This window comes from Mesoplodon mirus (genome assembly GCF_964341445.2).
Source record: "Mesoplodon mirus genome assembly, chromosome: 14".
NCBI classification, from domain to species: Eukaryota; Metazoa; Chordata; class Mammalia; order Artiodactyla; family Ziphiidae; genus Mesoplodon; species Mesoplodon mirus.
Genome location: NC_138990.1, coordinates 84,708,840 through 84,736,520, shown reverse-complemented (window position 1 = coordinate 84,736,520; position 27,681 = coordinate 84,708,840). Strand labels below are relative to the sequence as shown.

Genomic DNA, 27,681 nt, shown 5'->3' with positions numbered 1-27,681 from the left:
GTTGGGCAAGGCATCGTGGGCACTGGTGTTTGGCTGCTCAGGTGACCTGCGTGTCTCCTTGCAGACTCAGGATCTCCCAGCCTCTCTAAGGACCTCCCCAAACTACACTGCCCCACTGAGGGAAAGGGGAAGCACAGCTGTCTAGGGCTCCCTGTCTCCCAGCACCCCCTTCTGGGTGACTCAGGGCAGCCAACTTGAAACCAAATACGCTTCCCAGAGCAGACTGGAGCTGACGGTGCTTGCCTTTTCTTCCTTCAGAGTCAAAATCTCACCCTGCATCCTCCGACCTGAGAACCCATTTCAGGGTTCTCCCTCTCCCACTTCAGGTTCAACCCCCTCACGATTCCTAGTCTTTCAAAGAACTCTCTTGGGCTGGGGTGGGGGAATGGGTGTGACTTTGAAGGGAGCACGGGGGAGATCTCTGTGGTGATCAACAGTTCTGTATCTTGTTTGTGGTGGTGGTTCCACGAATCTTACACAGGTGATAAAGTGACGTGGAACTACACACACACACACACACACACACACACACAGAGCACCAATGCCAATTTCCCCGTTTTGATACTATACTGTAATTATGGAAGATGCGACCATTGGGGGGAACTGGGTGAAGGATACTCAGATTTCTCTGGACTATCTTTGCAACTCCCTGTAAGTCTACAGTTATTGCAAAATAAAAAGTTAAATAAAAGTGTCTTCTTTAAGCAAGAAAAGATTTTAAAAAGTGCTTCAAATTGGGGTGTTTGTAATGGGTGGGTCCTCTAAAGCATTGTGCGGTCATGCCTGGGTTTACCTGTGATGCCCTCTCTCCGGCTCTCTGGATCCTGGTCTCACCTTTCATCAGTCACCCTCTCCAAGGCCTTGACATCCCCCCTCTCGAGACTACACATTTGAAAGAGAAGCTTGCAGAGGGCAAAGCTTACCAACGAAAGCATCCTTGGTGGTACCATGGGACTTGTAACCCCCCGGGTGGGAGCTCTAACTGGCAGCGGGAGTCAGGTGGGTACCCCGATCCCCCCGAGTTGCGAACGTGGCCCCAGCTTCCGCCTCTCCCATCAGAGGTTCCCCTGACTGAAGCCCATTTTCCTTCCCAGTGAGGAGCAGGAGAGGGGACTGAGGGGCAGTGGCAGTGCTGTGGGGACTCCGTTTCCCTCCTTGTCATTGTTTTCCTTTTATTTCAGTTAGAGGCACACGCACACACACTGCGCTCACACACACAAGCTGCGGTACCAACGTCATCCACTGGAGAGTCTCTGAGCTGCAGGGTGGGCGGGGCAGGGTGTGTGGCTGCCCCTTCTCGTCTCTGGGCCCAGGAGGCCCGGGTGGTGCTGTGCTTGGGGACTCAGTGTCACACGGGGGGTGGAGACTTAAGCGCTGGCCTTCTTGCCGCCGCCGGCGCTGCCTACCCTCCCGTCCAGCCGGCTGTAGGGCTCGAAGGCCGAGGAGCCCAGTTCGTAGCCGGCAGGCAGGTCCAGGAGCGGGGCGGTGCAGAAGCAGAGGGCTGGCGGAGGGGGCGGCAGCGGGGGCGACGCTGAGGCTGAGGTCAGCGGGGTGAGGTGCCGGGACGAGTTCCTGGGGTCACCCAAGGAGGTGCCCCTGTGGCTGGCAGGCAGGCGCGGCGGGCCGGGGGTCAGCGTCAGGAGGCTGGGGGCGCTGGGCGGGGACAGCAGCCGGCCCTGCTCCAGCAGCCGCAGGATGTCGGGGGCGGTGAAGGCCTTGGAGGCCGAGGAGGACGCCCGCTTCTCCAGGTCTCTGCTCTGGTCTTTCTTCTGCTTGGTGCGGCGGTTCTGGAACCAGACCTTCACCTTGGGGTGGAGCAAGGAGAGGGGTGTCAGCGAGGGAGAGGGGACAGGCGGAGCAAAGTGGCGGCGCGGGGGGTGGGGGGGGAGCAAAGGAAGGGGCAGGGGAGTGGGGAGGGGGGAGCAGGGGTGCAGTGAGAGGGGAAAGAAGAGCAATCAGACTGTCATTAAGATCTTCCCACAATCAGGCTGACTGGGGGAACTGATAAGAGACACTGGGCCCCCAAATCATGGGCACCCCTCCACTGCTACGCTGACCCTAGGATGGAGGGGTGGATTGGCAGCTGGAGGGTGGAGGTGGGAGGGCACAGATGAGTTCCCCTCTTGGCCCGCACTCCTTCCACTCTTAGCCACCCCCCTCCTCCTGTCTCGGCCCCCATGCTGCCTCTGAAGGGAGCTCCCTAGCCCATCTGGCCATCCCCCTGTTTGAAACTCTCAGCAGTTCCCTCCCACCCCATCACCTATAAGGGCTTCTCAACGTGATACCAAGTGTAAGAAGATGTGTCAGGATGGTGAGGGACACTTCCAACGGCCACACACCCAAAGCTGGGGACATCCTAAATGGAGCCACCAACCAAAGGGCAGAGACCTTTTTCAAGGCCTTTTGAGAGGAGGAGGACTTGCCCTCTGCCAGCACCCCGCACCCAGCACTCCAACCCCATCCTAGTCTGTAGAAGGAAAGGAAGGCTGGGGGTCAGGGAGGAGCTCAGTGGTCAGTTCTGCGGGCCCCCTGACAGTGATGGGATTTTCTCCCTTCTCTGGGAAGGACAGGGTGCTCCCCCCAGGAGGCAGGTTTTGGGTCCTGAATCACTTGCAGGGCCTGGAAATGCCTGAGAGAAGGAGAGACGGACAGTTGCTTCTCAGCTGGAAAACCTGTCAATCACTGCAGCACCCAGACCCGTGTCCCCAGGAGCACAGAGGCTGGAAGCTGGCTGGGTAGTCTGTGCCAGCAGGACCAGGAGGGACCACGGAGTGGAGGGCCCAGAAAGAAAAGCATGGGGAGACCCGCTGTTTCCCTCCAACCTTGGAGTACATAAGGGAAGCTGTAACTCATGTGGCCCTGGGTGAAGGAGAGGTGGAGAGGAGGAGGCTGGCCTGGGCAGGATGGGCGCAGAGCTAAGGCTGCCCGGGGCCATGCCTAACATGCCACCTGTGGGAGCAACTGCCCCTCTAGCAAAGACCTCCAACCATGAGGCTCCTCAGGCCAGAAGGTGCCACTCTCCTTGCCCTCCTACGTTGCTGGTGGGCGAGGGTGAGCAGGTGACTCAGACAGAGCACACTCCCTTCTAGCGGCTGTGATGGGAGGGGCTCTTCCCCTGCAGGTCCCTCCAGCAGTGAGTCAGGCCTCTTCTGAGTGGGCGAAGGGGGAGGGAAGAAAAGATTTGAAACAGATGTGAGTTGGGTGTTTTTTTTTTTTTGGCTATTTATTTATGTATTTATGTATGTATGTATGTATGTATGTATTTATTTATTTTTGGCTGTGTTGGGTCTTCGTTTCTGTGCGAGGGCTTTCTCTAGTTGTGGCAAGCAGGGGCCACTCTTCATCGCGGTGCGCGGGCCTCTCGCTATCGCGGCCTCTCTTGTTGCGGAGCAGAGGCTCCAGACGCGCAGGCTCAGCAGTCGTGGCCCACGGGCCCAGTTGCTCCGCGGCATGTGGGATCTTCCCAGACCAGGGCTTGAACCCGTGTCCCCTGCATTAGCAGGCAGACTCTCAACCACTGCGCCACCGGGGAAGCCCGAGTTGGGTGTTTTAAACGGGATTGGATTGAGTTTCAGTAAATGAAAGTGACCAGGGAGTTACGGGATCTACTTGAGGTTGATTGCTGCCTTCACTCACTCACTCATCATTCCGCAGGTAGGTACTGAGTGCCCACTCTGTGCCAGACGCTGTTCTAGACGGGCGGAATCAGCAGTGCACAAAGCAGAGCAAATCCTTGCCGTGTGGAGTGGACACACGGGAGAGGGGGAGGTAGAAGATAAACAACCAATAAAAACAAACAGGCGTGGCTGTCGGGTGGCAATAAGTGCTTTGAGCAGTGTCTCTCAAATTATTCGTGGTGACGAACCACTTTTTTTTTTTGCGGTACGCGGGCCTCTCACCGCTGTGGCCTCTCCCACCACAGAGCACAGGCTCCGGACACACAGGCTCAGCGGCCATGGCTCACGGGCCCAGCCGCTCCGCGGCATGTGGGATCCTCCCGGACCGGGGCACGAACCCGTGTCCCCTGCATCGGCAGGCGGACTCTCAACCACTGCGCCACCAGGGAAGCCCGGAAGTGCGGAGTCTTAATCACTGGACCACCAGGGAAGTCCTGAAAGTCATCTTTTTATAAAGATTAGAAGAGCTAATGAATGTGCCTGCTTTACATTTTGAGCATGTTATTTAATTTCTGTGTGCCTCAGTTTCCTTCTCTTTAACGTAAAAATAATAAAGAGCCATTCTGCTGTACTGAAAAAAATACACCTGGTCTTTGTACCTTGTTCTTGGCCCAGAGCTTTTTGTCATCCATAACCAGTTCCTTCTGAGCACACCTGAGTTTATGCTAATGAGGTGACTCAGGGTGGACCCCTAGTTTCAGAATGGGGGTTGGTCGCAGAAAGACCAGACCTGTGACTAGAGGGTTGGAACTTTCAGCCCCACCCTTCCAGGGAGCGGAGGGGGCTGGAGACTGGGTTATAAAGTCTCTTGAACAATGAGGATTGCTCCATGAACTCTCCCCACTATACCTGGCTCTGTGCATCTCTTCCATCTGCCTATTTCTGAGTTGTATTCTTTATAATAAATCCGTACAAGTAAATACAGTGAAAAGTGTTTTCCTGAGTTCTGTGAGTCATTCTAGGAAATTATCAAGCCTAAGGAGGGGGATGTGGGAACCCCCCTATTTATAGCTGGTCAGAAGTATGGGTGGCCCTGGGACTTGCTACTGGCATCTGATGTGGGACCGTCCCATGAGGCTGAGCCCTTCACCTGTAGTGTCTGTGTTAACTCCAGGAGTTAGGGTCAGAACTGAATGGAGTTGCATTGCTGGAAACCCAGCTGGTATTGGAGAATTGGTTGCTGTTGGTGTGGGAAAACACCACATATTTCATGTGGGAAGTGGTGTCAGAAGAAGAACTGCACACCTATCCCACGAGGCTGTGGTGAAGACTAAACCAGTTAGAACACATCTAGCACTTAGAACTGTGCTTGGTGCACGGAAGTCCTCAGTAAGTGTTAGTTACACTGCAAATTATCTGCAAAACCCCAGGATGGGGGAAAGAATAAGGAGGGTGGTAAGCAGTAATCAGTTAGTCGAGGATTCACTGAGGGCCCACTGTGTGCCCAGCTGTGTGCTGGGCTCCCCAGGGAGGCCTGAAGAGCAGATGTGGCTTTCAGATACATTCTTGCTTTTGGGAAGTGCATACTGGTTGGTGCCCACCACATCACACACACACACACACACACACACACACACGCACACGCACACACACATACCACACTTTACAGGTCGAGCCATGTGGAATAGGTCTTGCAGCAAAGTCAAGAAGCCTTAGGAAAGGCTTCCTGGGGGAGAAGGGGCTTGGCCTTGACCTTCAAGGGCAGATAAATGTAGCCTGTACTGCAGGCAGGGCAGGGGAAGGATGAGCACTGAGAAGGAGCTTCTGGCCTGGGCATCTGAGGTGTCCTTGGAAAGAAAGTTTCAGGGGAGAGTTTGGGGGTAAAGCTAGGCAAGACAGAGGGAAATTAGGGCAAGGAGGAGGGGTGACTCTGTGCCTAGACCTCAGGGTCTGAGGGGGTCTCCCTGACTCCCCACCCGGAGCTCTGGCCCCGCCTGGCCACTGCAGGCCCCCGAACACAGCCTGGTTTCCAGCCCCAGTGACTCAGCTGGACGGAGGGCCCAGCTACCCCAGGCCATCTGCCGGGTTGTTTGGGGCTCTACAGGGGCGGCTGGAGGGAAACAGTGCAGGCGGAGATGCCCCGGCCTGCAGGACAGCAGCTGCTCCCAGCTGCCCATGATCCTGACCTCACTGCCGCGGGACGGCGGTACCAAGGCCGGGGCCAGGGCAGCAGCGGGCGGTGCTTGGAGAGCCTCACAGATCCTCTGGCAGCTTTCCCCAGACTGTCTGCTTCCTTCTCCTCGCCCTCCTCTCCTCTTCCCTTCATGTGTCCTGGTTTGGCCCTTTCCATACATGCATTGACTGACCTCCCTCGGCTGTTTACCTGTAGCTGGACTTAGAGTGTCTAAGTCTTTTTTGACAAGCTCCAGGGTGGTTACCCAGTTTACAGGCAGCATAAAGAGGCCGGACTGCTTGTCTAAATCCTACTTCTGGAACTTAGTCGTTGTATGACCTTGGGCAGAACCTCTCCTGATCTGTAAAATGGGATAATATTGGTAGCTACATCATAGGGTTGTTGGGATGGATTAGTAAACTAACAACTAACTTAGAACAGTGCCTGAGCACAGTAAGTACTGGGGAAGTATTTTGGGGTTGGCCAAACATTTCGTTCAGGTTTTTCCCTAAGATGTTATGGAAAAACCCAAACGAACTTATTGGCCAGCCCAATATTATTAGTAGTACTATTACTATTTTTATTATTTAGCTCTATTACCAGCTTGAAATACCTCCATTCACACAGAGTAGGTGCTCAGTGCTATGTGCTAAGCCCTTCCTGGGTGAAGGGGGCATTCAGACCCCTTCTCTCAGAGGCACACTGGGATGAAGGGAGGATGGGAAAAGGCCCAGAATGGGGAAATGAGAGGTCCCCAGCCCAATTTTTTTTTTTTTTTTTTGTGGTATGCAGGCCTCTCAGTGTTGTGGCCTCTCCCGTTGCGGAGCACAGGCTCCGGACGCGCAGGCTCAGCGGCCATGGCTCACGGGCCTAGCCACTCCGCGGCATGTGAGATCTTCCTGGACCGGGGCACGAACCTGTGTCCCCTGCAGCGGCAGGCGGACTCTCAACCACTGCGCCACCAGGGAAGCACCCCAGCCCAATTTTGTAATGGCTCATCTCGCCGCTGAATCTTTGCTCCCAGCAAGCCCACCTCTCACCATGCCTTCCTGCAGGCTCCCTCCTGCACCAACAAACACCCCCCTGCAAATTGAATGACCCTTCCTCCTATTCCCATACTCCACTGGAAGTAGCACCTGATACATCCAGAAGCCCCCCCCACCCCGACTCCCTCACCCACACCCTGTTGGCATATACCAACTTTCTCTTGTCAGCACTATATTTATTTGTTCTGGTTTATCTGTAACTTTAAGCCCTTCCCTAGTACATGTCTGAACTCCAAAGCTGGGTCTCCGAGCAGCAGCCCACAGGCCTCACACCCCAAGGACTTCCTGGGCTGCCAGGGCAGGGATGGAGTGGCCTGGCCCTGCCCTTTTACCTGGGTCTCCGAGAGGTTCAGTTGACGGGCCAGCTCAGTGCGCTCACGGCCCACCACATACTGGCAGCGCTGGAACTCCATCTCCAGGTGGTACAGCTGCTCAGCTGTGAAGGATGTGCGGCTCCGCTTGGGCCGGTCCAGGTCCAGGCCCTTGGGCAGGACAATTTCCCGGATGGTTCCTTTGGCATCTGCAGGGGTCATGAAAAGAGGCAAGTTAGTTCACTAGTTAAGGATTTAAGCCACCAATGAGCATCTTAATGAGAGGCAGCATGATCTGATGGGGAGCTCCTCATGTCTGGGCCTGGCTGTGTGACCTCTGACAAATTGTTTACCCTCTCTGGGCCTTACCTCCTTAATCACCCAATGCAGTATGTTGTATCTAATGTATGTATGTGAATGGGCCTCAGCACAAATGTCAGGTCTATCATCATAGCCTGGTCAGAAAGGACTCAGTCTGACCCAGTCAGGATTGTCTTCCCTTAGCAGAATAAGAAACAAGTGGAAAGAGAAATACCAAGTCCTCAAGTGAAGAGGAAAAGATGGGTTAGAATTGGATATGATCAATCAGGTAAGACTTACTGTTGGAAATGTCCAGAGCCAGGTCTTAAGCCGTGTGTGTGTGTGTGTGTGTGTGTGTGTGTGTGTGTGTGTGTGTCTAGGGTGTATGGGTGCAGTCTCTATCCACAGACCCTCCTGGGGTCCATGAAGAGGCTTGCTGGTGTGGGGTGGAGCTGGGATCCCCAGGAGGAGCCTGAGGACCACTGTCACTGTATCAAACTTCTGGGGTGCCTTTGAGAGGGAGAACTTCTGCCACTCCTTGTGTGCCTAGTCCTGTTCAGCAGGGCCACCCTCCTGGGCCCTGGTCTGATGCCCTCCATGCATGGGGTTTCTAATATTTTGGAGCCTACTTAGGAAAGGTTGAAAAATCTGTAGCCCACATTCACCAGATAGTCCCACTGAAAGAACTCAGCAAAAGCAAAATTTCTTGGGGTATATATATATATATATATATATATATATATATATACACATCAGCCTTCAGTATAGGGGCAGAGATGATCCACGTTTGAACCACATACACTGATGGCTTGAAATCTAGTTATTAGAAAAGTTTTATGTCAAAAATTAAAGTGTGGAAATATGCAGCATCATATTCTGTAGGATTTACCAAACCTCTCCCAACACGTGCTGTGAATAATGATAACACGTGCTGTGAATAATGATAAAGCTAAACTAAGAGTAATTTGCTGTTACATAGGAAGGTTAGTGTCACTGGGAAACTTACCAACTCAAGGCAGCACTTGTTACCAAGCACAGGTAACAAAGCAAACCTCCAAGCTTGCAGGAACTCCACCCATCTCCAGGGGGCATGCACAGTGGAAGTTTGCAATGCGGTCAGAAGCGTTAGTGGCCGCGGCTGCTCATAATAATAGCTGACATCTCTGCAATGCTTGCTCTGGGCCAGGCACCGTTTTAAGTACTTAAACTTTCCCCATGTCTCAGTGAAGTTGGAACTGTTATTATCCCCATTTTACAGATGGGGAAATGGAGGCACAAATTTTAAGTCGCTTACCCAAGTTCATACTGACAGTGTTTAATAAGGTCTAGAAACACCCTCATTTTACTCGACGAACACCCTCTTTTAGTAATCCTTAGTGATTCAATTGATAGGTTATAGTGAAGAAAACTTTGGTCATGGGTAGAAAATGGAATCTTCTGAACGGGTTCATCATTGCCCTGGAAGATGTAGGAAAGGAATTGCATTTGGGATGTGCTGTTTGTTAAGAGGCTCCTTCTGAGCCACAGGACTGTAAAGAATACTTTTAGAATCCCTACTCTAGAGGGTGAACCTGAGACCTCTCCCTCCAAGTCCCTCAGTGTATTTTATGAGACAGGTTCTTCCTGCCTCCTGCTAGGGCCAGTTAATGTTCACTCCTCCAGGGTGCACTTCAGCTCTTCATGGGCTCCTAGCTCGAAGGTCCTGCCCCCGATCTCAGAGGTTCGAGCACCTTCGTGTTCTCAGTCAACCCTCGGGGAGGTGAGCCTGGGTGGGGGACAGAGTCATGGCCCAGAGGCTGCCTTCCCCCACCACTGGGCTAGTCTTGCCAGGGCGCTGGGCAGAGCACAGCACACGGAAGGGCGCCCCGCTCTTGGAGGCTTGGTAGAACCATAGGCCTTTGGGGACAACTCAAGCTTCCCCCCACCCCGATACTTTCTACATTTTAAAATAGTGGCGTAGGGCTTCCCTGGTGGCGCAGTGGTTGGGAGTCCGCATGCCGATGCAGGGGACACGGGTTCGTGTCCCGGTCCGGGAAGATCCCACATGCCGCGGAGCAGCTGGGCCCATGAGCCATGGCCGCTGAGCCTGCGCGTCCGGAGCCTGTGCTCCGCAACGGGAGAGGTCACAACAGTGAGAGGCCCGCATACCGCAAAAAAAAAAAAAAAAAATAGTGGCGTAATATTTGTGATCTCGTTGTGACTGGGTCCCCTTTGCACATGTTCTACCGTCTACAACTGTGAAACCAGTCTCAGAACTTTCCTTACAACACTCAAGTGAGCCCAGCTCCAAAGGCACTGATTTGATTAAAAGTGTCTTGGGGGGCTGTGAACAGAAGACAGGGTGAGGGGTGTCATACGTGGTGCTGGAAGCTTCATATCCTCTTCTGGGTAAGCCTCCTGGAGCCCACCTGAAGCTCTGAGCCTGTGCTCCTGACCACTGAGGTCAAATCATATAAGCCCCCCACCACTCTCCTCTTTGTAGAGGAGCTAAGAGGAGCATTCCTGCCTCGGGGAGCAGCCAAGGGCAGCCCTCCTCCTCAGGGCCAGGAGAGGCAGGAGCATGGAACAAAAGGCACCTCAGACCGGTCTCCAGATATCCAAACAGGCCCTACAAATCAGCACATGAAAGGATGTTCAACATCACTAGCCATTGGGGAAAACAAATGAAAACCAGGAGAAATACGTATCAGAGTAGCAAAAATTAAAAGACTGAGGGGATTTCCTGGTGGCGCAGTGGTTAAGAATCTGCCTGCCAATGCAGGGGACAGGGGTTCGAGCCCTGGTCCAGGAAGATCCCACATGCCACGGAGCAACTAAGCCTGTGCACCACAACCACTGAAGCCCGTGTGCCACAACTACTGAAGCCCACGCGCCTAGAGCCCGTGCTCTGCAACAACAGAAGCCACTGCAATGAGAAGTCCACACACCGCAGCGAAGAGTAGGCCCCGCTCGCCGCAATGGGAGAAAGCCTGCATGCAGCAACGAAGACCCAACACAGCCAAACAAACAAACAAACAAAAAGTCAAGTTTTATGTTACGTGAATTGCATCTCAATTAAAAAAAAAAAAGGGTGCCAAAAGGCTGGTGAGGATGCCAAGAAACTAGATCTCTCATTCATTGCTGGTGGGAATGTAAAAGGGTGCAGCCACTCTGGAAACTGACCTGGCAGTTTAAGCTATATTAACCACCCCGTGATCTCATTCCTGGGCATTTATCCTAGAGAAACGAAATCTTAGGTTCACATCAAAACCTACACGGAGGGCTTCCCTGGTGGTGCAGTGGTTGAGAGTCCGCCTGCCGATGCAGGGGACGCGGGTTCGTGCCCTGGTCTGGGAAGATCCCACATGCCACGGAGCGGCTGGGCCCGTGAGCCATGGCCGCTGAGCCTGCGCTTCCGGAGCCTGTGCTCCGCAACGAGAGAGGCCACAACAGTGAGACACCCGCGTACGGCAAAAAAAAAAAACAGAAAAACCTACACGGAGATGTTCATAGTAGTGTTATTTGTGGTAGCTCCCAAAGGGAAACAATCCAGATTGTCCCTCAACAGGTGAATGGATAAACAAACCGTGGTACAACAATGACTATGGATAGACACAACAAACTGGATACATCTCCAGGGAAATTATACTGAGTGAAAAAAGCCAAGGCAGTCCTTCAGATTATGTACTATATGATTCCATTTATATTACATTATCAAAATGACAAAGTTACAGAGGTGGAGAACAGATCTGTGCTTGCCAGGGGTTAGGGAAGGGAGGCTGTGACTATATAGGGGTTTCTTGGTGGTGACAGAAGAGTTCTGTATCTTGATTGGGGTGGTGGTTATATGGATCTATAACTGTGATAAAATGTCATAGTACTATATACAAAGAAAAAAGTGCATGCAAAAAATGGGTGAAATCTGAAGAAGGTCTGTGGTCTAGTTAATTACATTGTATTAATGTCAATTTCCAGATTTTGATCATTATTATAGTTATATAGGATGTCACCATTGTGAGAAGCTAGGTTGTAGATACATGGGATTTCCCTACCATTTTTGCAACTCCTTGTGATCCTCCAGCTATTTCAAGATAAAACATTAACAACAACAACAAAACATGCCATGAAGCTAGAATGATGTTTTGTCACAGAAACTGACAAATCCATTAGTGGAAAGAATACAACAGTGTTTCCCCAAATGCCTTTGCATTCCACTCGTGGTTTGTAAGATGATTTAAAATGGTACATAAATAAACCTTTGTCATTTCAAAAGATATGCACTTATTTTAGGGTTTACTAGAAAAAATTTAAATCTATGATTTTATATGCTTAGCATGAAGCTAAAGTAGGTATTTCATTTTAAAATATATTATGCTAAAATATTAAGTAAATAAATGAGACATGGATATAATAGAAATGGTAAAGTTGGTATTCAAATAACTGAATATTGGGAAACAAAATGGAATAAGGAATACACAATAGAGCCATGTACATATAGTGACAGAGTTTATGATAAAGGGAACATTGTATATGGGGACAGGTTGGTCTAGTCTATCAGTAGAGTTAAGTAGATTGATGACCATAAATTACCCGTTTGGAATAAAATCAAGTTAATTTCACATCTCACGCCATAAAGAACAATGTCTCAAATGGATTAGAGAGCAAATCATAGACTATAATATGATAAAGGGATTAAAAGAAAATATAGGAGGCTATTTTTAGAATCCTAAGCTTGGGAAGAGCTTTCCAAGCAAAATGCAAACCTAGACTGTAAAGGAAAAATAAAGGATGTATTTGACTACATTAAAGCTAAAAACTTTTGTATGACAAAGGCACCAAAACCAAGATAAAATACGAAAGACAGAATTGAAGAAAATCTTTTTTTAAAAGGCAAAGAAATAATATCCAGAATATATAAAATGCAATTATGAATATACAATTTTTTAAAAAAGGGCAATAGTCTAACAGAAAAAATGGTCAAGTAATTTATGTGAGCCATTCACAGAAAAGACATCCAAATGGCCAATAAATATATGAAAAGATGAGCACAGCTTCACAGTAATCAGGATAATGCAAGTTCAAGCAACAATGGATAATCATTTATCTCCCTTAAGACTGGAAAGACATTAGCAGATGATTAATAAAGCAATGATGCACTGTTGGGGAATCCACACTCCCATTCACTGCTGGTAGAACCATAAGTTGTCACAACGTTTGAGGCTGCATTTGTCAAGTTTAAAGATGCACACAACTACTGCTCCAGCAATTTTATTTTAGTAGGTATTTATCCAGAAAAGCACAGGCTCATGTGCTCCAAGGTATATATAAGGATGTTTGCTGCAGCATTGTTCAAAATGTTGAAAATTCGAAAGCATCCTGAGTGTTCCCTGTAAGGGAAATGGCTGAACAAACTATGGTACATTCATACCATTCATATTTTATAAAATACCACGTAGCAATTTAAAAGAATGAGGCAATATCTATATGAACTGACATTAAGTGAAAGAAAGTAAATAGTACTACCCCATTTATGTAAGTAAAACAACTGTGTCTATTCAACCATTCAACATAAATTTAATAAGCGCCTACTATGTGCCAAATAGTATTCTCAGGTCTGAGGATATAGAAATGAGCAAAACTGACAAGGTCCCTGTTCCCATAGCCCTTGTGTTAGGGAGAAAGACAGATAATAAATTTAAAAACTAATATGAAAGGTACTGATAAATGCTGTGAAGAAAATAAAACAAGATAAGGGGATATTACTGACCCTCTCCAAATAGCTAACATACAAGAGTCATAGTGTGTGGGACTTCCCTGGTGGCGCAGTGGTTAAGAATCCACCTGCTAACGCAGGGGATGTGGGTTTGATCCCTGGTCGGAGAAGATCCCAAATGTCGCGGAGCAAATAAGCCAGTGCGCCACAACTACTGAGCCTGTGCTCTAGAGCCTGCGAGCCACAACTACTGAGCCTGTGTGCTTCAACTACCGAAGCACGTGTGCCTAGAGCCTGAGCACCGCAACGAATAGTAGCCCCCACTCACCACAACTAGAGAAAACCCGAGTGCAGCAACGAAGACCCGACGCAGACAAAAAAAAAAGTCATGGTGTGTGTTTTTGCATTTGCTATTTTAGCCAGGAGTGGCAGAGAAGGCCACTCATCAAAGTCAAGTTAATGTATAAGCCATGAATGCTGTTCACCAGTGTTTCCAACTCCTTCCAGGCACATGGTAGGGTTGCACTGATTTTCTGCCCTTTGCAATCAGATGTGGCCATATGATTTGTTTTAGTCAAGAGGAAAGGATGCGGGCGCTTTCAGGAGAACACGTCAAAAGCTGGTTCGTGATTTGCCACACCGCCTTCCCCCTACTGTGATGGTCATAGAGGCAGGAGCCAAGCTGGAGCTTGGGTTTCTGAGTACCAAGACCAGCCCCTGCCCACTTGTGATGGACTTATCAAGTGAGTTAGAAATATACTTTTGTTAAACCTCTGAAGTTTTGGGTTGTCTCTGCAGCAAAATCTAGTCCGTCCTACTGACAGAGCCCCCTTCCCGGAATTGTTCCTTTTCTAGGTGGGGTTGCGGGGGAAGCACCGGGAAGGACGGGCAGCTTAACTGCAGAGCCTCTTTGTGGGTAAGGTCTTGTTAGGGTGAAATGCATGAGTCTAACTGGAATGAAGGCTGAGTTTTGCTGTCCTTCAGATCTCCTCAAAGAGAGGTGAGCCCTGGGGGTACAGGGGAGAGTGAGTTCCATCCAAAGAGCCTTTGCCATGGGAGAGGTGATGACCCCTGCTTGATAACAGATAGCTAACGCTCTTGACCTCCAGGACCAAAAACTACCCTCTCCACCTACCTCTCCTAATAGACCCCCTCAAAGTCCTACCCGACTTCATCCATGTAGCACCCACGTAGTTCCTTTGCATGATAAGCTGTTAACATGCTGATTTTTTTTTTTTTTTTGGCTGCACTGGGTCTTCGTTGATGTGCACGGGCTTTCTCTATTTGCAAGGAGCGGGGCTACTCTTCCTTGTGGTGTGTGGGCTTCTCATTGCAGTGGCTTCTCCTGTTGTGGAGCACAGGCTTCTAGGCGCGTGGGCTTCAGTAGCTGTGGCTTGTGGGCTCTAGAGCACAGGCTCAGTAGTTGTGGCACACGGGCTTAGTTGCTCTGTGGCATGTGGGACCTTCCCAGACCAGGGATCGAACCCGTGTCTCCAGCATTGGCAGGCGGATTCTTAACCACTGTGCCACCAGGGAAGTCCTGTGCTGATTTTTAAGTGTGACAAGGTCCTTCCTGCATTAACAAACATAATGTGATCACTATAAAAATTCCTTATAAAAATTCATTCTCAAGTTTATTGGGAAAATTTAAAATGGAAGAATAGTTGAGAAAAAATGTAAAGAATAAGGAGAGAATACTTGTATTACCATTACAGCAAAATATATTACATATCTACAGCAACTAAAATGGTATGATGATGACACAAGAGTTATGAAGCAAATCCAAGCATATATGAGGAATTGGTATATTATAAAGATATTTCAAATTAGTTGGAGGAAAGACAAGATTATTAAAGACCTGGCTTTAGGGACGATTAGCTCATTATCTGGAATAAAGTAATTTATCTCACACTGCAGGCAAAAATATACACAAGATGGATTAAAACTTTAGATGTAAAAAACAAAGCTCTAAAAATGGAATAAAAACTCTGAAGAATTAAAAAAAATAAATGGCAGATTTGAGTACCTAGAAATCAAATCTTCTGCAGGATGAGAGACAGTTAAAGGACAAGTGACAGATTGGGAGAAAATGTTAATAATACATGCATAACAGTCTTAATGTCTAGTACACACACAGCCTCTATAGTCTAATAAATAAAGTCAAGCAGTCCAGTGGGAAACTTAACAAATTAAATGAAAGGGTTATTCAGAGGAGAAGAAATACTAATGGCTAAAATATATGAAAAAATACTCAAGCTCAGAGGGACTTAGAGAAAATGAAAGTTAGAACAGCAATGAGATAAATTTTTTTTCAGATATCATATTTTATCTATCAGGCTGGGAAAGTTGTGCTGGCAAAGGTGAAGGAAAATAGGTTTTCTCAAGCTCTATTGGTGAGAATACAAATTAATACAAAATAAACTTTTCTTGGAGGGTAATTTCACAATGCCTAGCTAAATTAAAAAATGCATAGTTCCTTTGTTTCAGAAATTTTATAGAGGTTTCTACCCCAGAGAAATATTGGTATACTTTCATAAAGATAGACTCACTGTTTGTAGCAGTTTGTAAGAGGAAAAAAAAAAAAAGGAAAAAGCTGAATGTTTATCAACAGGAATACTGTTGATGAAGTCACAGTATAGTCATGCTTTGGCTGTTATGTAGACATTAACAAGAATGAGGTACATCTTCATATACTGACCTGAATGGATGTCCATTAAATCCTGCTATGTGAAAACAACAAGTACATGTGTACAAACCCAGTTTTATAAAGAACAAAAGGTAAAACTAAACTTTGTGTGTGTGCGTGCTTGTACCTACATAGAATTAAGTCTGGCAGGTTGAACACCTCTCTTTTCTGTTTGTTCTGTGGAGTGGGAGCTGGTCAGGGAGAGAAGATTTCTCTCATCTTACTTTTTTTTTTTTTTGGTACGCAGGCCTCTCACTGTTGTGGCCTCTCCCGTTGCGGAGCACAGGCTCCGGACGCGCAGTCTCAGCGGCCATGGCTCACGGGCCCAGCCGCTCCGCGGCATGTGGGATCTTCCCGGCTGGGGCACGAACCCGTGTCCCCTGCATCGGCAGGCAGACTCTCAACCACTGCGCCACAAGGTAAGCCCCTCTCCCGTGTTACTTTATGCACTCCTTTATTATTTGGTTTGTTGCCAAGACTATCACAGTCTGTGAACAGACTATTTTAGCAGTGTGCAAAAATATCCCACTTTTGTAATATATAACTTACATATTTATGTTTTTCAATGACTAGGGAAAGTTTGGGAGGTTACGTCTTGGGAGTGGAAGTGTATCGTGTGAGGGAAATGAAAAATTTTCAACTTTCACATGATTTCAGCATGGATTGGTTTTGTAATTAAAAGGATATTTTACACAATATTGAGCAGAGTTCCCTGTGCTATACAGTAGGTCCTTGTCAGTTATCCATTTTAAATATAGCAGCATGTACATGTCAATCCCAAACTCCCTAATATCTGCTCAATATTATGTAACAACCTAAACGGGAAAATAATTTGAAGAGGAATAGATACATGTATGTGTATAACTGAATCACTTTGCTGAACACCTGAAACTAACACATTGTTAATCAACTATACTCCAATATAAAAAAAAAATTTTTAAAAATGAATATTTTATACTTCAAAAATGAAGAGACAATAGAAAGAAAAATAAAAGATAAATTATAAACAAAAAATTGTAATTCATACTGAATTTTTTGTAACAAAATTTAAGAGTATTGTATTATAAATATATATAACATATACATTATATATAATATATATAATATTGTTACCTTTTGTTGGAGAAGAACTTTCTAGTTGAGAACTAAAATGTAGAAGCCCAAAAGGAAATGACCGTTAGATGTGATTAAAGTTTAAATTTGAGTTCAGAAAACCCCCCAACTCACAGCAAAGTCAAAAAAAAAAGTAAAAGAAAAAGATCTGGGGATGTTTGCAACACATCACAGAAAAAGGCATCATTTTCCTTCTATAAAATATTTTAAAATATGTATATGTTTGTATGTTTACATATGCTACATATATGTTATATGTTTACATAAGTATATTTATATAACATATATTGATATATATATGTATAAATAATGTTTACTACTATAAGAAAACAATGAGCAAACCAATAGAGAAATGGCTAAGTATATGAATGAAAAATTCACAGAAGAGGAAATAAAAATGAAAAATAAGTATATGAAAATATGTTTAACCTCACTAGTAATTAAAAACGCCAAATAAAATAAGATTTTTTTTCACTTGAAAAGATTTTACTCTAAAAGACTGAGTATATCCTGGGTTGGGAGGATGTGGAGAAATGGCACATTTATATACAATTTCTGGGAGTATAAATTCGTACATTTTTGGCATTTAGAAATAACAATCACAGTTTTAAGCATATATACTTGTATTTTAAAATTTCACTTCTAGGACTTTATCCTGTAATTATATGCATACCAGACATATGTGAAATGATGTTTATAATTTTAAAATTTTTATCATGAGAAATTTCAAACATACAAAATGAGAGAGAATAGTATAATGAATTCTGATATACCTATCCCTCAACTTCAACAATTATAAACACAGGAACAATCCCATTTCTTCTATATCCCTCTAATTTTAAGCAAGTCCCAGACACCATATCATTTCATCCAGAAACATTTTTATACGTATCTCTAAAGACTCCTTTAAAAAAGCAATCACAATACTATTGTCACAATTAGAAACATTAACAACCATTCCTTAATATAATAAAATGTCTCACCTGTTTACATATTTTTCACATTGTCTCATAAATGAGACTTTAAAAAAAATCTGTTCAAATTAGGATACAAAGATGTTCACTGAAGCATTGTTTGTAAGTGTGAAAAAATAGAACCAATGTAAATATCCATCAACAAGGGACTGGTTAAACAAAAGTTTATTATATCTGCATAATGTAGTACTATGCAGCTGTTAAAAATAATGAGGCAGTTCTAGATAGAAAGATATTTATTAAATGAATGTTTATCAAATGAAGAAAAGCAGTTTGCCAAAACTCTCACTTTTGTAATATATCATTTACATATTTATGTTTTCCAGTTACTAGGGAAAATTTGGGAGATTGCATATTGGGAGTAGAAGTGTATTATGTGGAAGAAATGAAGAACTTTCCATTTTTACATGATACAGCAAAACAGCACAGATTGGTTTTGTAATTAGAAAGATATTTTGTATTTCAGAAAACAAAAGACATCAGAAACAAAATTAGAGAACAATTTATAAACTAAAAAAACAATTGCAACATATATTGAAAGCAATGAGCTACTGTCCATAATACAGAATTTCTACAAATCAGTAAGGAAAGGAATATTTGAAAATTAAAATGGCCAAATGAAATGAATTAATAGATAGCAGAAGAAATACAACTGGCCAATAAAAATGAAAAAATGCTCTACTTCACTAATAATCAAAGAAATAAAAACTAAAATGTCGGTGAGGTACTTCTTAGCAAAGGTATGTAAGATATACAATGTCCAATATGGGGAAAGGGCAAAGGCGGGGTATAAATTGCTAAACAATTTTTTTCCCCTGGAAGAACAACTTAACATCTATCGAGATACAAAGTGTGAACTGTGATAGCAAGATTTGGGGATACCAGCGCTTTCAGGCATTGCTGGGCAGTGGGTGGGTACCATCTTATGGAGGGCTCCTGGGCACTGTCTTACAAATTACAAATACAGATACTCTTTGACCTACTTTCAGGAACCTCTCTGACAGATATACCCACACATGTGGAAATGACCAAGGAACAAGCTGATTTATTGCAGCATTGTATATAATAACAGAAGATAAGAAAAAAGCTAAATGTCTGGGCTTTCCTGGTGGCGCAGTGGTTGAGAGTCCACCTGCCGATGCTGGGGACAGGGGTTCGTGCCCTGGTCTGGGAAGATCCCACATGCCATGGACCGGTTGGGCCCGTGAGCCATGGCCACTGAGCCTGCGCGTCCGGAGCCTGTGCTCCGCAGCGGGAGAGGCCACAGTAGTGAGAGGCCCGCATACCACAAAAATAAAAATAAATACATAAAAAAAAGCCAAATGTCTGCCATTAGGGCATGGGTTATATAATATACATTATGGTCCATCCAGTCTCTATAAATGGAATACTATGCATCTGTAAAAAAACTAACAAGAAGTTCTTAACATCCCAAGATACACTGGTAAGTGAAAATAACAAGGTGCAGAAAAATATATAGAGATGTCACCATATGAGTAAAAAACAAAAGGAAAAAAAGGTAATATAGCTGCACTGACTTGCATAAGCATAGAAATTATTTCGAAGAACATATTGGAAAGCAGTAAATAATGGCTGCCTTTGAGCGTGTGGGAACTGAAGGATGGGGGACATGGATGGGAGAGAGATTTTTCACTGTGTGCTTAAAACAACTTTTTGATGTTTGAATCAAATGAAATAGTTACTATTTTAAAATTAAAGGAAACACATTTAAAAATTTTTTAGTGTGTGTAAACCTTTTGAAGCAGCAATTCCACTGCTAGGAATTTATCCTTTGGAAACACTCAAGGGCGCAAAGACCCGGGCATTGGGAGCTCATTTCGCAATCTCCCAAACCTTCCCTAGTAATTGAAAAACATAAATATGTGAGTTATATATTACAAAAGTAAGATTTTTTGTAAACTACTTTTTTTATTTGAAAAAATTTATTTTATAAATATCTTTATCTAGAAGTGCTCTAACCACTGCATAGTACTGCATTAAGCAGATATAATAAAATTTAATTTAACCAGTCCCTTGTTGATGGATATTTAGGTTGGTTCTACTTTTTCACAGTTACAAACAATGCTTCCCTGTACCAGGGAAAAATAACAGGAACATCCTCCCAGAGGATAGGAGAATCCGGCATTCCCCCACCAGAGGAGTACTGTACAGTCACGGAACTGTGTGAAATGGGCCAAAGAGATGACCCCTGCGGACTGAATTTTTTTTTTAAATGGTAAGTCGCAAGACAGCTTATGTAATATGATTCCCCTTTCGCTACTGTCTGTATAGGAGATCGAGGAAATCTCCTGAAACACACTTGAAACTGGGAATGCTGGCTTCTACCACTTCGGTTTGTGTGTTTTTACCTTGAGCACGTATTATTTTTTGAATTTAATTTCTCTATCTTCCTGTCTACATCGTGAGCGTGGCCTTAACATTCCTCGCGGGGGGTCCTCCACCCAACGTGCCCTGGCTCCCCGCAGCTCCGCCGTGGGCGGCGGGACAAGCAAAACTCAGAACAAACCGTGACTTTAAATACCCGGCCATTTCCAAGCTCCAACAGAGGCCTGGAGACGTGTGAATTGGGCGGGGAGGAGGAGAGCGGATTTATCTAGTTATTTACGTGGTTGGCTTTGCGGGTGGAACCTCATCCTAAGCAGCTGCAGAGAGCCGGGAGGCTCACTACCGCCCTTTCGGCCCTGTGCTTCCCTCGGCCTCCTGCTCCTCTAGGGGGCCTCCCCGGCCCTGGGGATCCAAGGAACCAGTAAAAGAAACCATATTTGAGCTTTTTCAGGTTTTGTATTTCAGTGGTTCCCAAGTTGAGGATTGCACGAAATTACAGAAATATGGCGTCGTCAACTTCATATTTTAACAATTATTCTGTGCTCTGGCATCATCACCATTTCATGTAAGGAACGACTTTGTAACGTCAAAAAATAAGGAGGTCACTTCACAACAGATGTTCTTCCCAGGAAGGGGCGTTGCGGCCTCCTACCTAGTGAAACACTACATGTGGATGGTTTCGCCTCCTCTCATTCGTTCGGCAAATATTTACTGAGTGCCTGCCGTATGCGTACTGGAACGCGTCTGGGGAGATCGCGTGGGTTTGGCGAGTGCGGTGACTACCTCCTACGTGGTCCCCGCGGGGCATCAAGGGAACCGGGCTCCGGCGCCCGCTTCCCTTGAGTTTAGTTTAGCGCCGACATCGCCCCCTCGCCACCCGGGCCCCGCCGCCGGGGCGGGTCAGGACGTCGGCAAGTCCCCGCTGGCGAGGCAGTCTCTCGGTTGGTAAGCTGAGCACCAGCAGCCCCACCGGGTCGGTCTGGCACGTAGTAGATACTCATTAATGTTTGTGGAATGAATCAACTAGCAAGCGAAGGGCAAGATCCTGGGAGAACGGGGGAGAGTTGGTTCGGGGGATTTTACTGGGCCTGGGGGGAGGGGTGGCAAGCAGCATCCCACGCTCGCCCCCACCCCCCGGCCGCGCTCGAAGCCCTGGCTTTTCCGGGTCCGCCCACTCCTCGGCTTTGTAGGCCAGATTCGGTCCTGGCACTGCCACCTCTTTCCGTAGTGTCCACTGCCACCCCGGCACCCCTAGCCGAGACCCTCCAACCTCCCTCCTGGATGGACGCGGGGTGGGGGGCAAACCAAGCGCACTGACCACCCCTGGTCCCGGGGATCCCTGGGCAGGCCTACTCTGCCTCGGCGTCCTCTGTCACAGAGATGTTCAAACTGGGGTAAGCAACTTCGCGGATGCACTGAAAGCAATCCGCTACCCTCTTTCCGAGGAGAGTCAAGCCGATCTTTAGTTTATATTAAGCAAACAGGAAATAAAAGGCAAAATTCACATGCTTTTCCCTATACCGCCCCCGCCGGCCCCACACCCATTTAAAGTACAAATCAAAGAAACTGCGAACTGAGAGGGAGCTTGGGTTGTTTACTACGGCCCCAGACTTGAGTCCGGCGTAATTGAGGAAAGAGCGTAGGGCCAACAGGAGCCTTAGAAGCCCTCTGTCGCCACAGCGGGTGCACAGTGTGCGGAGACCCAATCTGTTTGGTGTCACCGTACAAAGGCCCAGGGACACACGCTGCTGCAGTCCGTTCCCTCCCCTCCAGCTCCGAGTACCCACGTGCAGTCCCAACCTCCCTGCCTGGCTGGGTCACCTGTGGGCCACCTGGAATTCCGCTCAGACCTTTCAGGCGTGCGTGTGCGCGCGCGGGATGCGGCAGCGGGTCCACCGGCACCCGAGTTCCAGAGACCACCCAGGGCGGCAGCAAGAGCTGAGAACACAGGGAGCCGCCAAACGCCCTGCACAGTTCCCAGAAAATGAAACGGTGCACGCAAGACACACCAACAAGACTACGCATTTGGCTGCAGGTCTGCTTCTGCTTGTGTGTGTTGGGGGTGGGGTGGGGGCATGGATATAAAGGAGGAAAATAAAGAGCAAAAATGAAAGGGCCCAGCACAGACCCGCCCGAGAATGTGGGTCCTTCTGCCAAAAACAAGGCATAAACATAAAACAAAAACAATCCCAGGAAAATATAAAAGAAACCTAATACCCGCCACAAGCCCCCAAACTAAAACTAAAACCAAAAACCCCAAAGTGCAATCCCCTGCATGAATCATGTAAACCTTTCAACCATTGCCTGGCGGGCTGCTCCTGGGTTATCTCCTCTCTTAGCAAACTTATACTGAGGCTATAGTCCCGAGGTCCGGTGTCTGGAGGGCCCAGGCGCTGGGACTCGCAATCCAGTGCTCCTTCCAATACAACACTCTGCCTCACCGACTCCACTGCCAAAACACCCCATCAGGAAGATGGCAGGTGTGCCCTTGTGGAGCTGCCACGACCTAACAGGGGAGGACTGCTAGGTCTGTGCGGAGTCCTCCTAGGTCCAGGGGCTGCTGTAAATCCAAGTAGAAAGGGAGGCGACGCTGGTCAACGCTGAGCCCAGACCTGGCTGCAGAAGGCAGTTGTCTGTTCCCATGGGTCGCTACTAGCTCAAGCCCTGGAAGGCTTGGCCCCTTGCCCAGTGTCCTCAGACGTGTCTGCAGCATCGATCCAGTGCCCTGCCTGGCGTACACCATTGTGCTGTCTGTGTTTCGACCAATGCATTTCTGCAGCGCGGGTCCAGCACTGCACTCAGATTCTCAGAGGGCTGCACCCCACTAAATTCAATGACCCCCTGCCCCAAACCCACATCCACAGAGGGAATTGTTCAGCCACAGCCATAGGCCCTGGCCTTCCTGTGTCCTCCCACATCCCCAGCCACTGGTCACATACATCAGGCTCCCAGATGAAAGCATTTCCGCTAGTGGGTGTTGGTGCTACGGGGTGAGGGTGGTAGCCATTCACTCAGTCAAAGGATTCCACATTTTTCCTGTCCCCCTGCTCCCAGACAGAGGGGTGCTGAGCCAGGACCCGAGTGCCGCAGGCCTTCAAGGTGTGGGAGTGCCCGGCCAGCAGCCTCTAAATCCTGCTCCACTCAGGCCAAGGTGGCAGCACAGAGTTGGTGAGGCCCGATTGGGGTTTTGAGACTGGCAGGTCAGAGGGACGCTTTGGGTGAGCTGTGACCAGCGCTAGGCATTGTTCATAACATCTGCTGGGTGGGGTGACGCTGGCAGGCAGCCATTTCCGGCTCTATCCAGAGGGGTTGTTGAATTCGACACTGGATTAATTTGCGAATCACGTAGGTGCATCTGACTGTGCGTAGACTGTGGGGTTTAGGAGTTTTTGGGGTGAGAGTTGTCCCACCTCTTCTGATTGCAGGGATCCCGGCTCCACCGAAAAAGCCATAGCACCCAAGGCTGCAGCTAACTTAGAGCCATGGCTCTCCTTCCATCTGCTTCCTGCCCACAGCTTGTCCTTTCCAAACATAAAACAAAAGGATCTCCCACCCCTTCCCCTCATCAGTCAATGGGCTGTGCAAGCAGAGGTGTGGGGCAGCCTAGGCGGCTTTAAAGTCCCTGTGGAAGCCTAGCTGTGTCTCCGGTGGGGTGTGTGGGGTGCCTGTTGTGTGTACATCCGTCATCCCAGTGGCCTTGTTTGTGCCCATGTGTGGCACGAAGCAGCCTCCATTTTGAGGCAGGGGATGCAGCAAGGTCGGCCTCCTTGGCTCCCTGACCCACATTTTGCAGAGGCAGGGAAACATGAGTGATTGGTGGAGCGAGGGTTCCTCAAAGGGGATGGGGGAGGCCGCACTGCGTGGTCTGCAAGGTGGCACTGGGCCTCCTTTCATCAGCCGGTCCTTGACCCCTTGGCCGTTCACCTCCCAACACTTAACACAGCCTCTGGGACCAGGGGGTGCAGTTGGGGAGGCCCCTGAGGAAGGAGGCCCACTGCCTGGAGCAGTTTGAGTCTCCTCAGAGTTCTCTCCCCTTTCATTCAATGGAATATTTACGGAGATCCTGTTGGTTGTTTGCAGTTTTACAGACACCATCTCTGACCCTTAGCATACCCCTTGAAGGGAAGCACTATGCTTTCTTTGTACAGATGAGGAAACTGGGGCACAGAGAGGCAAAGAAACTAGTTCAAGTTCAAAGGGCTGTAGCAAGGCCTGTATTCCAAACCAACTTCCCTTAATTCCAGCACTAGGCTTTCCTCTTCTTCCCCTGCACCTTGGGACTCCCCCAACAGATCTGCTAACCTGGGGTAGAGCCCTCAAGGGAGCAAGTGCTGAGTGGAAAAGAGACAGAAAGAAAGACCCAGAGAGAGTGGGGCTCTTTCCCAGAATCTTTACTCCACCAGCAACCTGACAGCTGAGATGCTAACAGCCTACCTTTCCCCCTTTTATGGTTTCCTCCAAGGGTACTTTGGGAGGATGTGTCCTTGGAAGTCAAGGGTAAAATGTACCCTTCGCTTAGAGCATACTGGAGGGACATTCAGCCAGGGGCCAAGACGCTGCAGACTTCCCTTCACCAGTGCAGGGCCTTTCATCTGTCAGAGCCTCCGCCCTGGGCCCAGTGGGGCCAGAGTGACACAGGTGACCCTGGCTAGGAGGGATTAGCGGTAAATGATGTCCCTGGTATCTCAGGCCTGTAATAACCTCCTTGTCATTAAGTGGAAAGGACAGAGGGATTTATGAGGCCCCTGTTTACCTTTTATTTATTTTAGGTGCATAAATACCTCCTCTGTGCTCTATTTCCATTATACTGTATAATGGCACTGCTGTATTGCCTACTACACGCATTTGTAAAAGTACACCTGACAAAGCACACAAGCTGCCCCACATACAGTGGGGGGTCCATCTCTTCCTGGCTGTGGATTGCTCCTAGAGTGGGTGGTCTCTTGGAGGGTAATTTTTTACTCCTACCTTTTGTGAGTCTACACCTGGGAGTTATTTGACTGACATCTATACACAAAATCTATTCGATCTACATGTGGAGTTAGTAGAGCAGAAGGGATGGTAGGTGGACACAGGACTTACAATTGTCCAGGCAGAAGGAAATGCCTACCCATAGATGGAGTGTGAGGTGGTGAGTGTCCAGCAGGGACTTGAGGTCCTAAATTTGGGAGTGTGGGCTTAGGGGGCTGATTTCTGTTTCTGGAAGCTCTGCAGATTTCCTTAATGGAACTCCAAGCTGGCTGCTAACGCCCTGTACCCAGGACATCCCACAGTCTATGGAATGAGATCTAATTTAATCCCAGGTGCCCAACAGGTCCACATACCTGTTGGAATCCCTGTTGGGTGGGGACCACCTCCCCATACCCTGCCCTTTGACCACCTCCCCATACCCTGTCCTTTGACCCAAGCCTGACCCAGAACAGCGCTGGGTGACCATACCTGGCCTGGAGTTTCCTGTGTTTTCTGAAGACCAGGGTCCCTGAGTCTGTGTCCAAGATGGTCATCAGTCAACTTCACATTGGGCCGCCTCCATGCTCTACCTTAGCCCCTTTGCCAAGAGCCACCCAAACCCAGCGGCTGTGCCTGACCAGGCCAAGGTGTCCCAGTCTGTGTGGGTAGCTCACACACAGCCCAGCCCAGATAGACAAACTCGGGGTCCTGGCGCTGGAGCGAGCTCGAGCCAGTGTCAGTCAGGCTGGTTTCCCTTCCCTAGGCGGTGGCCGAGGAAATCAGCTCTGGCTGATTTCTTTTTAGGCCCTTAGGCTTGCAAGAGAGGTGCTCAAAAAGAAAAGGCAAGAAAAAGGCAGCGAGAGGAAGCCGGGAGCGAGTTGGAGGAGGAGGCCGGGGCAGCCGTTACTCTCGAGTGGCCTCTTCTAGGCGCTGGGTCTCCCGGTCCTGGGACTCCGGGATGATGGAGGAAACAGACCTCAGGCTCCGACCACGGCCTAGGGACAGGCTGAAGGCAAGACTCCGGGGTTCCCTTTCTTCTCCCATCTTGCTAGGCCAGGCCCGGGTCCGGCGAAAGGCGAGCCTAGAGCTTCGCGTGAGGTTGTCTTTGGGGGCCGGGGTAGCCTCAGCCTCGAGGCGAGGAAGCCAGGCAGAGCTGGGCACTCGGACGCTTGCAGGAAGGGAATGCGAGCTCGGCGGAGAGAAATGGCCAGGAAAGAAGAGAGGAGGGCGAAGGGTGAGGGAGAACGGGAGAGACGCAAAAGGCCCGGCCGGGAGAAGGCCGCGCCGAGAGCCGGCTGCGCTCAGGCGCCGCGAGGAAGTGGGAACCGAGAAAGCGAAGCCCAGGCGGGCGAGCGGGGCGCACGCCGCCCTCCGCGTCCCGGTACCCTCTCCCGGGAGCAGCCCGGTGCGTCTGCGTGGCTGGGAACGGGAAACAGGGCTGGGCAGGGGGCGGGGGAGCGCCCCAGCTGCTGAGCGGAGCCTGGCCTTTCCCTCCCACGGTTCCGGACGCTGGTGCCTCCTCGTCCTGACCCCGCGGAGCGCTCGTGAAGCTTTTCTCCGCACCCGCAGCGAGGGCCGCGGGGCGGGGACTCGGCTCTCCGCATCCCGCACTCGCAACTCCGCCCCCGCCACAGTAACCCGCCCGGATGGGCCTGGGAAGCTGAGAATCGTAAGGCAGTGAAATGGGGATTTCTTCGGTACCGGGCGCCGCTTTGTCCCCTGCACTCAGCTCGATGTCCAGCACACAATAGACGCTCAAAACAATGTTTCCTGAATGAATGACTGAATGATGACTGAATGAATGAATATATGAATTGGGAGGTGGAGGCTGCAGGAAGATCGGAGGCGCCAGTAGGGGATGGGAGGGGCGTCCGGTGGGCCAGGGCTTCGAGATGTCCTCTTACCTCGCACCAGGATGCGGCGGCAGTGGTCTGCCTCTCCGAGCCCCGGCTGCCCGTCGCTGTCGGCGCCGCTCTCCCTGGAGCCCGCGGGGCTGGAGGCGGAGGTCCCGGCAGTCTCCTTTGGGCTGCGGCCGCTGGCATCAGCACTCGAGTCCTCCGCTCCGCCGCGGTCCCCGCCGCGCCCGCTCCGCGACTCCGGGCGTGAGGTGCCGCCGTCGCACTCGGCGCCCCCATCGCCCATGCCGGCCGCCACCTTCGCCTTAGCCACCGCCTGGCCAGCCTGGGCCGGCCAAGCCTGCGCCTCCCCGCCCCTAGCACCCCCCGCCCCACCCCGCCCCCCTCGCCCCCCGTGCCCCCCTCGCCCCCCGCCCGCCTCCTCTTCCTGCGGCCCCGCCCCCGCCCGGCCGCTCCACCCCTCCCTGCTGATTGGTCTCGAGTCGGGGTTCTCCGACTCCCAGCGGTGCGCGAGGGAGCTGCGCCTAGGGATGGGGGTTCGTTGGCCCTGCTCCCCGACCCTAGTCTAGCCCCACCCTCAGCCCAGCAGAGGGAGGCCAGGGAGGCTCTACATCCTC

The 27,681-nt window shown here is 49.1% G+C and overlaps 1 protein-coding gene across 1 annotated transcript; it reads right to left on the bottom strand.

Annotated features, from left to right (window-relative positions):
- Window positions 1–1,367: 1,367 nt before the first annotated feature.
- On the bottom strand, window positions 1,368–27,350 carry VAX2 (ventral anterior homeobox 2; the record flags this gene model as incomplete). The annotated part of the gene is made up of 3 exons (XM_082643162.1): window positions 1,368–1,805; window positions 7,169–7,356; window positions 27,113–27,350. 3 exons carry the CDS (start codon window positions 27,348–27,350, stop codon window positions 1,368–1,370), a joined length of 864 nt encoding a protein of 287 aa, XP_082499288.1.
- Window positions 27,351–27,681: the final 331 nt, after the last annotated feature.